At 45.5% G+C, this 12,004-nt stretch overlaps 2 protein-coding genes across 3 annotated transcripts in view; one reads left to right on the top strand and one right to left on the bottom strand.

The window, feature by feature from the left end:
* The window catches only part of LOC105531290 (cell division cycle protein 23 homolog), a 10,150-nt gene extending 7,536 nt beyond the window's left edge, over positions 1–2,614 (top strand). Inside the window, exons 3-5 of the mRNA XM_011969176.1 lie at positions 610–688; positions 764–883; positions 1,363–2,614. Coding sequence (XP_011824566.1) covers positions 610–688; positions 764–883; positions 1,363–1,533 — 370 coding nt within the window. The 3' untranslated portion in view covers positions 1,534–2,614. The remainder of the gene's footprint in view (positions 1–609; positions 689–763; positions 884–1,362) is intronic.
* KIF20A (kinesin family member 20A) overlaps positions 1–10,957 on the bottom strand; it is a 13,787-nt gene extending 2,830 nt beyond the window's left edge. Inside the window, exons 1-19 of one of the 2 annotated variants that reach the window (XM_011969178.1) lie at positions 10,476–10,957; positions 9,839–10,024; positions 8,226–8,252; positions 8,163–8,171; positions 7,946–8,065; positions 7,221–7,359; positions 6,913–7,100; positions 6,696–6,825; positions 6,323–6,517; positions 6,107–6,218; positions 5,932–6,000; positions 5,585–5,728; positions 5,286–5,451; positions 5,012–5,176; positions 4,742–4,881; positions 4,491–4,593; positions 3,982–4,180; positions 3,646–3,737; positions 3,270–3,407 (exon numbers count right to left, since the gene is read on the bottom strand). In XM_011969178.1, coding sequence (XP_011824568.1) covers positions 3,270–3,407; positions 3,646–3,737; positions 3,982–4,180; positions 4,491–4,593; positions 4,742–4,881; positions 5,012–5,176; positions 5,286–5,451; positions 5,585–5,728; positions 5,932–6,000; positions 6,107–6,218; positions 6,323–6,517; positions 6,696–6,825; positions 6,913–7,100; positions 7,221–7,359; positions 7,946–8,065; positions 8,163–8,171; positions 8,226–8,252; positions 9,839–10,003 — 2,301 coding nt within the window. In that variant the 5' untranslated portion in view covers positions 10,004–10,024; positions 10,476–10,957. Of the gene's footprint in view, positions 1–3,269; positions 3,408–3,645; positions 3,738–3,981; positions 4,181–4,490; positions 4,594–4,741; positions 4,882–5,011; positions 5,177–5,285; positions 5,452–5,584; positions 5,729–5,931; positions 6,001–6,106; positions 6,219–6,322; positions 6,518–6,695; positions 6,826–6,912; positions 7,101–7,220; positions 7,360–7,945; positions 8,066–8,162; positions 8,253–9,838; positions 10,025–10,475 lie in introns of both variants that reach the window. The other variant, XM_011969177.1, reaches the window with a different exon arrangement.
* Between the last annotated feature and the right edge of the window lie 1,047 nt (positions 10,958–12,004).

Genomic DNA, 12,004 nt, shown 5'->3' with positions numbered 1-12,004 from the left:
ACTTGTATAGTGTATAAAATACCCACTGTTTACACCGATCTACTTTTTTTTTTTTTTTTTTGAGTCAGAGTCACGCTCTGTGGTCCAGGCTGGAGTGTAGTGGTGTGATCTTGGCTCACTGCAACCTCCACCTCCCGACTTCAAGCAATTCTCGTGCTCCAGCCTCCTGAGTAGGTGGGATTACAGGCATGTGTCACAACGCCTGGCTAATTTTTGTATTTTTAGTAGAGATGAGGTTTCACCTTGTTGACCATGCTGGTCTCGAACTCCTGACCTCAAGTGATCTGCTCTCCTTGGCCTCCCAAAGTACTGGGATTACAGGCACGAGCCACCTTACTCTGGGTATTACTAGATAATTTTTGCAAGGATGTATTATCTAGCTTAGGTATTACTGTTTACTAACTCTCCTTCCATCATTAGCAGAGTAATTATTCTAAGCTTTGATAACAGTAACTATCACATCTAATACTATTCTAGTTCCAAGAGTGTCATTTATGTTAAAATTGATACTTACCTATGTATTGTTTTTTTTGGCCGTACTTTTACTTTTTTTAATCACTAAGTTGCTTTGGGATTTCATTGGTACTTAAAGACCAGTTTCTTTTGTAGGCTTCATGAACAGTTGACTGAGTCAGAACAGGCTGCCCAGTGTTACATCAAATATATCCAAGATATCTATTCCTGTGGGGTATGTATCATAGCGTGAGAATTGTATTGCTGATATTATTACTGTCACCTCAGTCATTTTGCTTTCTCTTTCTAGGAAATAGTAGAACACTTAGAGGAAAGCACTGCTTTTCGCTATCTGGCCCAGTACTATTTTAAGTGCAAACTGTGGGATGAAGCTTCAACTTGTGCACAAAAGTGTTGTGCATTCAATGATGTGAGTATCAGTTCTTTAATAAAAGGTTTGAATTTTAGGCTAGAACATAAGATACTTAAGGGAAAGCCTACCTTGGCCAGGCGCAGTGGCTCACGCCTATAATCCCAACACTTTGGGAGGCTGAGGCAGGAGGATTGCTTGTGCCCAGGAGTTCAAGATGAGCCTGGACAAAAAAGGGAGACCTTGTCTCTACAAAAAATAAATTTCACCAGGTTTGGTGGTGCATGCCTGTGGTCCCGGCTACTTGGGAGGCTGAGGTGAGAGGATCACTTGAGCCTGGGAGGTCGAAGCTGCAGTGAGCCTTGATCACACCACTGCAGTGTAGCCTGGGTGACACAGTGAGACCCCATCTCAAAAAAAAAACAAGCAAGCTTACCTGCCTGCCTTGATCTGTGGAACTTGTATATCAGCATCTTAATAACTTGTTTTTGAGACTAGCCTTGGACATGTTTTGAAACATTTGCCTGACTTTGTTGCAGACCCGGGAAGAAGGTAAGGCCTTACTCCGGCAAATCCTACAGCTTCGGAACCAAGGCGAGACTCCTACCACCGAGGTGCCTGCTCCCTTTTTCCTGCCTGCTTCACTCTCTGCTAACAACACCCCCACACGCAGAGTTTCTCCACTCAACTTGTCTTCTGTCACGCCATAGTTGGCTACTGTCAAGCCAGCACATTGTTAGACCCATCTTAATTAAGCCTTACCTCCATGTAAAGAACAGCACGTCTGTTCCAAGGACCTCAGCTCTTCTTGTTTCTACAGATGGCAACAGCTCCATAGGGACAGCTTGTATAATTACCTTCAGAGGCCAACTGACAGAATGCTGGCAGGAACAGACATTATCTTGCCAGTTAGAAGTACTTCTATCTCACTTATGTCCAGAGAGTGGCTATAGATCTTGGCCTTCTTCTCTGAAAAAAATTTTTTTTTGCCCCCAAGAAAGTCGCTTTTATAGCACTTTAGCACAGGCAATGCTACAGGAACAGTTTCAGTGCTGCTGAGAGTGAAAGAAAGGAGGAAAGTCTGCCGCTCTACACTCAGCTAGCAGTAGGGCACTGAGTACCCTAGGAAGAAGTCAGAGCAATGGATACAAATGACCTTGCTCTTGGATTTGCTGAGCATGATCCCTATTCTGATGTCAGAGATTAGGTTTAAATGGAATAGAGCTATCCATTTGTACTTACTCTAGAGAGACAATCTTCCAAAACAGTTTTGGGGGTCTTCTAAAAGCTTTCAAATTGGAAGTAATTTACTAGAGTTGAATAAAAGAAGGGCAAAAAGAATCTCACAGAGCTTGGAACTGCTGATAGCCCTTACTGAGGGCAAAAGATGGCTATATTGTTAGCTATACTCCTACCAAAGCAAAGCAAGGTGTTAGGATTATAGATAATTTCACGGACATTTGGAAATAACATTTGTGATTATACAGACAAGAATAAACTCACTTTAAGCTGGTCTGTTTTAATAAATTTTCAATGTAATTGTCTATTTTTTTCCCTCCCATCTGCAACAGAATACATTTTTTTCAGCCTTTATCTAGATGAGGTAAAGGGAATCATTCTTATGGTGCTCTTGGAGAGTTTCAGGCCTGTGCATGTATGTGCAGCAGGAGGTAATATGCTATAATATCTGCTGTAATATATTTGCACAATAGATGCTATGGATCATTCTGAGCTCAGGGTCCAGACTTCATTCTTATTCCCAGAATTTTGTGTTACCTTTTTACCTCCTAACATATGTTTGTTTGTTGAGACAGAGTCTCGCTCTGTCACCCAGGCTGGAGTGCAGTGGGGCAATTTCGGCTCACTGCAAGCTCTGCCTCCTGGGTTCACACCATTCTGCTGCCTCAGCCTCCCGAGTAGCTGGGACTACAGGCACCCGCCACCATGCCAGGCTAAATTTTTTTTTTTTTTTTTGTATTTTTAGTAAGGACGGGGTTTCACTGTGTTAGCCAGGATGGTCTCGATCTCCTGACCTCGTGATCCACCCGCCTCGGCCTCCCAAAGTGCTGGGATTACAGGCTTGAGCCACCGCGCCCGGCCTGGATGCATCTTACTGATGAGAAATGTCATAGCTAAATTGTTACTTTTTTCTTAGTAGTACATAAAATAATGGTTTCTTATAATCAGTAGCATTTTAGATGAAATATGACAGTAACTACTTCCGTAAGGTGACTGTGACAGAAAATGCCTATAAATTACTTAGCACAGTGCCTGCTACTTAGTAAATGCTTAACAAAGAATAGTTGTTTTTACTTTGCAAATATATTGCTCTTACTATAAATTCAGCCTAAAAATCTTTACCTTTTTCTTCTGGTCCTCTTTCCTTTCTCACATATACATTGGAGTGGGCTGGGAGGAGAGAAGTGGGTATATAATTTGCCCTAACCTGTTTGATTAAGATGTCATCACAAGTGGTCAAGGCTTGACGAAGTTTTCCTGCCCCAGTGCTATGGCAACAAGCTCTCTCTGCTGATTGGAGAGACTCACCAAGTTTCTGAAGCTCTGTCCGCAACAACCTTATATTCTGAAAAAGGGGAAGTAGGAATCATATTGTAGCCAAGAGCAACCAGGATAATGATCTGGAGGGGTCAGGTAGCCATTTGAAGAGAAGTAAAATTAGAAAGGCTAGTCAGCTGAGTGAAATAGCCACTTTCCCGAACTGTGCACAACGAACATCTTGTCTTCACATGAACCGGTGATAGAGTGTTGCATGTGGGAAATTACCTTAGGTAAGAGTTTGGTAAACAGAGAAATGTAATTACCTTCTGGCCCTCTTCTAACTTCTTGTCCACATCAATGGTGAAGGGCTTGGCTGAGGGTGGTGGTTCTAACATTTTCTGATACTTATGCAACTCTGAGGGAAGGAAACAGGAAATTTAAAATATGTGGGGGGTGTTTTAGCCTTGGACTAACCTCTTTAACTAACAGTAGCTTGCAGCAAATATAAAAAGTGAGGCTATGTGCATCCTAGATTGAAATGTCAGGGGGATGTAGCTTGCAATTTAGGAAATTATGTTACAGCAGGAGTTAGAGGGCCTGGGTTTGAGTAACAGCTCTTCCCTGAACCACTGTTGTTTCCTGCCTGTCTCTTTCCTCACCTTCAGTGGTGGAGTTTAGCTCTGCTTTGCACTGGTGTAATTTAGCTTTAACCTCCTGAAGCTGCTGGGTGGAGGCAGAAGCTGCCAACCTTTGTGACCGCCGTAGGGACAATTCAGACCCTGATTGCTGATGGGCCACTGACTGTTGTCTGGCTTCCTGCAAGAGAGCTTCTAGCTCTTCAATCTTTTCATCCCGCTCCTAAGAGGGAAGCAGAGAGCACAATTCTTTGCAGAGCCAGAAAAATACTGCCAAGACAGATGACTGAACAAACAAAGCACTTGTGACACTGATCCCTTGAAAACCTTTTGTTAGCACTTAATACGATTTCCTGGCCAACTAAACCCTTAATTCACCAAACATAGGTTGAACCCAAAGCACTATGGGTAATAGAGAAAAGGGAGTTCTATATTCCTGCCCTTACTGGAGTAGTTTATAAAATCGCTTTACTTCAGGCAAGCTAGTGATGGAAATCTGAGCAGCTAATTGGAGCTGGCTCAGGGCAACTCACCTGAATCTCTTCTTGGTAAAAACTTGTCAGTGACTCCTTGAGGATATTTAGTTTTTCTTCATACATTTCCTCTAATAGTTCCTTTTGGGTGTCCAAATGTTCACTGTCAGAAACAGAGGAGAAAAGAGAAGTAAGTGAAGGTTCCGAGGAGTGAACTTGGGAAACAGATCTTGAGGCACAACTCCACCTAACTCCTTACTTCCCACCCTCTGTCCCAGGTGACAGAGCAAGAGGGGTCACTCAGCTAGTACCTGCACCACTGTTCCCGCTGTTGCATCTGTTCTACCATCTCATTGCAAATTTCATCTCGGAGATGCATCTCCAGCTGCAGCTTTTCCTGTCGTTCCTTCAAAAGCAGTGTCTTCATGGCTTCCACTACTTGCAGGAGCTCCTAGGAGAGACACACAAGTCAGAGGTCATCAGATGCTCATGCCCTCAAAAGGCACAAGCCCACCTGGAAGGCACTATGGAAAAATGTGTAGCTACTAAGCTGCTACACTAAAGCTTTCTTGTATTCTCACCTCTTTGCCATACATGGAGATGTCAGTTTCATTTTCAATGTCATCATCAAGGCCTGCGTCTGCCTTAGCTCCTTTCTCTAAGCTGGGGGGTGCCTGAAGACTATGTTCCTTGATGAACGAGTGCAGGGATGGGAATCCCAGTTGCATAGGTGGGGCATGCACAAGCTAGAGGGAAAAAAAAGATATCTTACTTGACTCCGTAAGTAGTCCCTAGGAGCTTTTTTAGAGTTACTAGTTCCAAGTGAGCACACCCATCACACCTCTGGCTTCTCACCTGGCTAGCAATGGCTGAGAACTTGGCCACATGAAGAGTTTCATCATAGGTAGATGCACAGGGATTCACATTGACAATCATGCAGGAACGGCCTCGGCCTGTGAAGAAACCTTGGAACACTCGAGTCAACTTGCTGTCACGGAAGGGAACCAGGTTCTGCTTTGACCTGGCAGAGAATCAGAGATAATAGAGCTGTGAGCAGAACACCAGTCCTTTGGGTATCCTAGCACCATCCCCACTGGTGACCAGGAAGTCTCTTAGCAAATTTCTGAGCCCAGGGCTTATAGTCAAAAGCTCACCGGTTCTGCTGATTTTGACGAAGGGCAGCAATACAGCGGCCCAGGGTGTGCAGAGAGGTGTTAATGTTTCCTGCTTCCTTCAACCGTTCACCACTCTTCTGATCTTTGCAGCGTTCTGAGCCAGCCAGATCACAGAGTGACAGCCTAGAATGATGCACAGGATCTGACATAAGGGCCTCACATGTTGAGCCTTCTGGCCCTTTTTGTAATTCTGGAAAGGGGATGGCCCACCAAGAATCTCTGTACCCAAAGAAGGAGAACAAGTAGTTCCCCTAAGGATCTCCTCCATGCTTTCTCAACTATCATGTATGGCCAAGAAGCCCACATTTCTAAATGGAAAAACTTACTCGCTGATCTTGGGGACTATATCTCCTTCCCCCTGAAGGTGTAGGATCCTGATTGAGAAGATGCTGTGACTGGAAGTTAAGAAAAACAAAAAGTCATTGCACATCTTCCATAACCAGGCAGAGGACTAATGTTTCCTGGAACACAGTGAAGAGTTTATTCTTACAATCTACTCACCTGCGGCTGGAATTCTGGTTGAGGTGGGTGCTGGCAAAGCTCTGGTTCTTACGACCCACTTTCAGGAGCTTCCAGGCCTCCTCAGCATCTTGCACATGAATCCAGTTGAGATCTGGGGCCAAAGGAGAGGGGTGTAAGATGGGAACATCCAATTCTTGCCAGTCTCTCCCCAGTTGCCCTCCAGCGTTCATGCCAGCTTCCCCCATGTTCCTTTACCTTTCACATAGGGATTGCCATTTTGATCCTCGCATAGCCGCAAAGTCTGCCTCTTGCGCTGTTGGCTAGGTGGTTCTAATAGGTCATAAAGCAGTTCGTTGTAGATCTCAAAGAACGAGACCCAGACGGAGAAGCGAATGTCTGCCGGGACAGGTACTGGGGCAGTGTCTGGCTGTGCCCATCGGTGACTTGTTTCTGGGGAAGAAGCCAATGTATAGGGCATCAATCTAGAGCAGTTCATCTCTCTTTTGGCCTGCAGGGGCTTTGGAAGGCACACCTCAGATTGCAACCTCTGGTCTGTACTCCTGGCAGCTATCAGGAACAGGGAGTGAGTTCCTACTATTTCTTGGCAGAGCCCAGTCATGGTACATACCATCCAGCTGGCTACTGCTGGTACATTGACTGATAGAAGAGAGCCCAGCAATGCCACTGTCAAAGCTGGTGCTGGTACCTATCCGACTTTCAATGTAGACACTCCTCTTCAAGGAAGTGGACAGCTCCTCCTGGAGGGGCACAGGGAGAAGGTAAGCACAAAACTTCCCCGAGATTTGTACCCCCTGCCCCCACTGCCATGGATATCAATGCTTTACCTCTTGGAGGCCTCCATTTAGCAGGGACAGCTTCTTCATTTCCTCCTGTCGGATCTGCTTGCTGTCTAGCCAGATTACCTCATTGGAGAGCAAGGGCTTTAGATCAGGTGTTGGATGAAGCTGGCCTTGGAGGCTATTGAAGATCAGCACCAAGGACCGGGGGAGAATCCCTCCATCCTTGATGGTACCTGGAGGCATATGATGGACAGCTGAGGCAAGTGCCCTTCTTCCCCTAACTCAGAGTCTCAAAAGGTAAAAATAATACCATTACCAGCCAATCAGGAATCCTGTGAAGTCTTACTACTCACCTTGAATTGTGTGGGTTTTCCCTGAGTTAGTGACTCCATATGTATAGATAAGCCAGTTCTGCCCTTTGAGTACATCCTTTACCATCTCCTTCACAGTTAGGTTGAAGAAGGATGCTTGTCCCACTTCTGGCCCAAAGATCTAGAGAGAGACCCAGTTTTTTAGAGGCCTATCCTTCATCTCCCACTTGCCTCCTGTGCAGAGCCAGCAGATATATTCCTTCTTGAGTGGTTGGCTCTGGAGACCACTCAAGCAGCTTCTTCCTGCCAGCTGTTCCCTAAACATTGAGGACTCAAGCACTCTCTGCTAGTCCATCTTTCAACCAAATCAACAAACACTTAAGGAATGCTATGCCCTAGGCCTGATGCTGCACACACAATGGGGTAATATAATGGCCCACAAGCGTGGGCTTTGGAGATACATGGATCTAGACTCAGGTCCTAACTCTACCAGTGACTAGCTACATGGCTTCAGCAATATTACATTCATTGAGCCACACTATCCTTGTGAGGAAAATAAGGAAATAATGATAATAGCAATAGAATTTTTCAGAATTGATATACATATGTTGCTTGACACATCGACTAACACATAACTAGGGCCCTCAAAATTGTAGGTGTGCATATACAAGGAACTCACAGTCAGGTAGAGAAGCTTTCCCTCTAGAGAGGGAATAAAGTTGCCCTTACATGTTGGTCCTTTGTTCACAAACCAGTACCCTTCATACCTGGGAAAAGGTGAACCTGTGGGTGGCTTGGCCAATTCCCCGCTCATTGCTCTTCAGGGCAAAAGAGTCCTTGGGTGCTTGTAGAACAAGGGTCTCCACATTGTCAATACGGACACAACCCTAAGAAGGGAGAAAATACAGTTGTCACAAAAGGCATTCCTCGGAATCTTTTGTACTGCATCATTTCACCTTAAATCCTCCCTTCTCAGACACTTACCTGATCTTCCTGTCGCTCCAGCTCTGAAGGTAACAAGGGCCTAACCCTCAAGTATACTTTCACCTTCTCCGTACTGTCCTCAGATGGAACCTGTGGCAGAATTCCAGCCCAGAACCACAGATTAATTTCAGCAGCAAATGGGCAAACAGTAGTTTCTAGGAACCATGATAACAGTACCCCATTTCACCTCAAATATCTCTGTGCAGCTACTCTTTGGTTCCACAATCATTCCAACCCACATGGACATTTTTACTACTTTGTCACCCTTCCCTGTCTCATCATTATCCTGCAAACCTGGCTTGCCACACCAATGATCTGAGTTAGAATTTATTGACTGGTATGAAAATTTGTATGTGATATTAAAGCAAAGCAGAGGCAAACACACTTGAATTTGAGTCCCAATTCCATCACTTAGTAACTATGAGACCTTGAACTATGAGTTCTTGAAAGTCTTTGCCTCAATTTCCTCATCTGTAGAATGGAGTTAATAATAGCACCCATGTCATTAATTCAGCAGATACTTAGACGCTGGGCACAGTGGCTCACGCCTGTAATCCCAGCACTTTGGGAGGCTGAGGGTGGCGGATCACCTGAGGTCAGGCGTTCCAGACCAGCCTGGCCAACACAGCAAAACCCTGTCTCTACTAAAAATACAAAAATTAGCTGGGCTTGGTGGGGGGTGCCTGTAATCCCAGCTACTGAGGAGGCTGAGGGAGGGAGAACTACTTGAACCCGGGAGGCGGAGGTTGCAGTGAGCAGAGATTGTGCCACTGCACTCCAGCCTGGGCGACAGAGCGACATTCCATCTCAAAAACAAACAAACAAGCAAACAAACAAAAAAACCCAAAAAACAAAAAAAAAAAACCGCAGATATTTAGAGTGTCTACTATGGCCTAGGAACTGAGAAGCTCTGATAGTCCATAGTGAGAGACATCATCAAGGACCATGCTGTCATGGAACTTTTTAAGTCTCTAAGAGAAACTCTATAAAAGCACAAAATGTGACAATGTATGTTAATGTTTAGCATAGGACCTAGTACAGTGTTTCTCAACCAGGGTCATTTCCACTCCAAAGGCCATTTAAGCAATGCCTGAAGTGCCTGAAGACATTTTTTGATTGTCACCAATGGGAAGGCACTACTGACATCTAGTGGGTAGATGTCAGGAATGCTGTTAAACATCTTACAATAGACAGGACAGATCCCTACAAGAACTGTCTAGCCCCAAATGTCAACAATGCTGTGATGGAGAAACCCTGGCCTAGCAGGAAAGCTACAACAAATTGAAGCTATGGTGATACTCAAAACCTGAACATACATTCCACTTACATAATGCCTATATGACCTTGTGCAAATTATTTAGCACAACTGGGCCTCAAGGCAAAGAGAGATAACTATTATTCCCTGAGAGATTAACTGAGAGCATGCACTTGAGGGTATTTCATTAATGCAATGCAAATAATAGTTCTTCTGGACACACAACTCTTAATTTTTTTTTACTTGTCATGCCCTTAATTTTTTTTTCTTTTCGTAGCCATTTTGTCCTACATGCCCCTAATTTTGAATTGATCTCTCAGACCTTCAGGATTGCTAGTCTTTGACCTCATACTACCGTGTATGGACAACTATTGACCTGAGGATGTCACTTTCTGCCCCAGCCACTCCCCAGTTCCTTTACCTGCTGCTTGTCCTCTAGGGAGGTAGAGATGACAGAGCAGTCTGACAGCAGGTTCTTGCGTACCACAGACCCCAAATCTGCAGCTGTGGACTCAAACATGGGAGAGACTACGACATCGTCATCGGACAGCAAGCCCGTTGGCGGAGAAAGGATCCCTTGCGACATGACGGCAGGGGCAGCCTAGGTCTAAAAAGAGACCAAAAAGTGGGCAGGGAGAAGAACCTTTAGGGACAGAAGGGGCCGCGAATTTTAGGTAATAAGTCCCTTGCCCCAGGACACCGGGTCCCGCTCCCTACTTCCTTTCCCCTCTAATTATTGGCAAAGGGAATGAGAGAAGTTCACTTAATGAACAATTGAGAGAAGTTTGAGGTTGCATTTCTGAACGCGAACAGAAGTCCACAGAAATCGGGCTCCAAAAGCAGAACGCCAGGCCTAAAGTAGGGCACCTCGCCAGCCGGTGCTGTGGAGGTGGTGTCAGGATCCCTCGGCTCCTTCTCTAACCTCAACCCAAGGACCACCGTGAGAACAGAGATGCAGCATTAAGAGAAAAACAGATGGCTGCAGTTCCGATTTCTTAAAGCCTATTCCGCGTGGGCAAGAGCTGGTAACCCGGGCTCCAGCACGGCCGCACACTCACCCGAAGACGTGCCACTTGCTCCTCCTCGGGTACCGGCTCACTCACACCTAGTCGCCGAACCTGGACTTTCGCAGCCGGAGAGCACAACTCCGCCCACGAGGTGCAGCTTTGTTACCGATACAATATTTTAAATTAAGCGCTGCATTCGTTCGGCCAATGAGATAGGGAAGTCTGCAGCTACCAATCCGCGTAAGGAAAAGGGGCGGGTCTGACTGGAATTCCAGTAGTTTGCATCCGCTTGACCTCTCAGATCCAATGTGGGTCCGGGTTACCAACTGTCGCGGGTTAGGAGTTATTTCGCTTGGGAGTCTTCCAGCTTAACCCTTTTTCTTGAACCTTAGACATTTCTTACCTAAGAACCCTAAAGGAAATCTTGAGGCCTCAGCCGCCAACCCCTGTCCTTCCTTAGCAAAAATCTTAAAAGGAGTGCACAAGATAACTGGTTTAGAGTGCTTGCTTTGTCTTAGGGGAAAAAACGACATTTCCCAGGAGGCACCGCGAACCAACGCCGGTACTCTACTTCCCAGAATTCCAGAGTTTCGGCCCTACCAGACCGTCTCTCCTCAGGGTTGGAGACTTCGGGGCCAAGATGGCGACGGGAACGGGCAGTGAGTATCTGAGCAGGTTTTGCGTGAAAGGCCTTTGTAGATCCGAGGCTAGGCACCATATTTTTGTTACACGCTTAGGGAGTGGGAGAAGTGGTTTGCTTGAGAGCTCAGGGTTTTCAGAGACCTGCGCTTCACAGCATCGTGAAGATCAACGTTTGGGGGCCCAGAAATCTGGGGTCTTGTTTCTCAGGGTGGGAGCGGAGGTGTGAGAGAAGCAGCTTAGTGAATTCTAGTGTGTTAGGAGCCCTTCGGGGTAACCGTAAAAGCACTCTAGAAACTTGGGCGTGCAGACGAAAAGATGTTATGAGCCAGACGGAGTAATCGGCACCTCAAAGAGCCATTCATTTTTTGTCCAACGTTTGTGAGGCAGTGGAAGTGGGGCCTTTTAACCATGAGCTTTTCTTGCCACTCAGGAAATTGCATCTCGGGGATTTCAGCCATTTTTCTTTTAGTGGACTGAAAAGGTCTTTTAGGCCCGACATTTGGAGTAGAGGATCTGAGAGAAGTAAACAAGTTTATGCTAAGAAGGAGGCGGGGTTGTAGGAGGGGCTGGCCGCTCGGGTTCCTGGGAAATAAGCCCTGAATAAGTTCAAACTGGAATAAAGTCCAGTATTCTTAAAATTGGGCTTTTAGGCAGAACTGCCTAATCTGACATTCCCAATTTTTTAATAAAGCGGAGCTTCAAGCCGTGGCGTTTTAAGAAATAAAATGTTAATAATTCACATGCAACAAATTGGTACCACGGTCACTGGTGATACTTCACTTGGAGAGGTGAAAATCAAGATTTGGTGATAGTAGCTCACTTTGTCCTAACAAGTTGGAATATTTTGTATTAGGCTTTTAGTCCCCTTTTGGGGGATTTTGGAGCTTAGCACTACAGTCTCAGTGGTTGCTTCCAAGGCTTTTTTTTTTTTTTTTTTT

The sequence above is a fragment of the Mandrillus leucophaeus genome, unplaced genomic scaffold, assembly GCF_000951045.1.
Source record: "Mandrillus leucophaeus isolate KB7577 unplaced genomic scaffold, Mleu.le_1.0 Scaffold88, whole genome shotgun sequence".
Classification (NCBI taxonomy): Eukaryota; Metazoa; Chordata; class Mammalia; order Primates; family Cercopithecidae; genus Mandrillus; species Mandrillus leucophaeus.
Note: the sequence above shows the minus strand (reverse complement) of the source record. Positions and strands in the feature narration are given on the sequence as shown.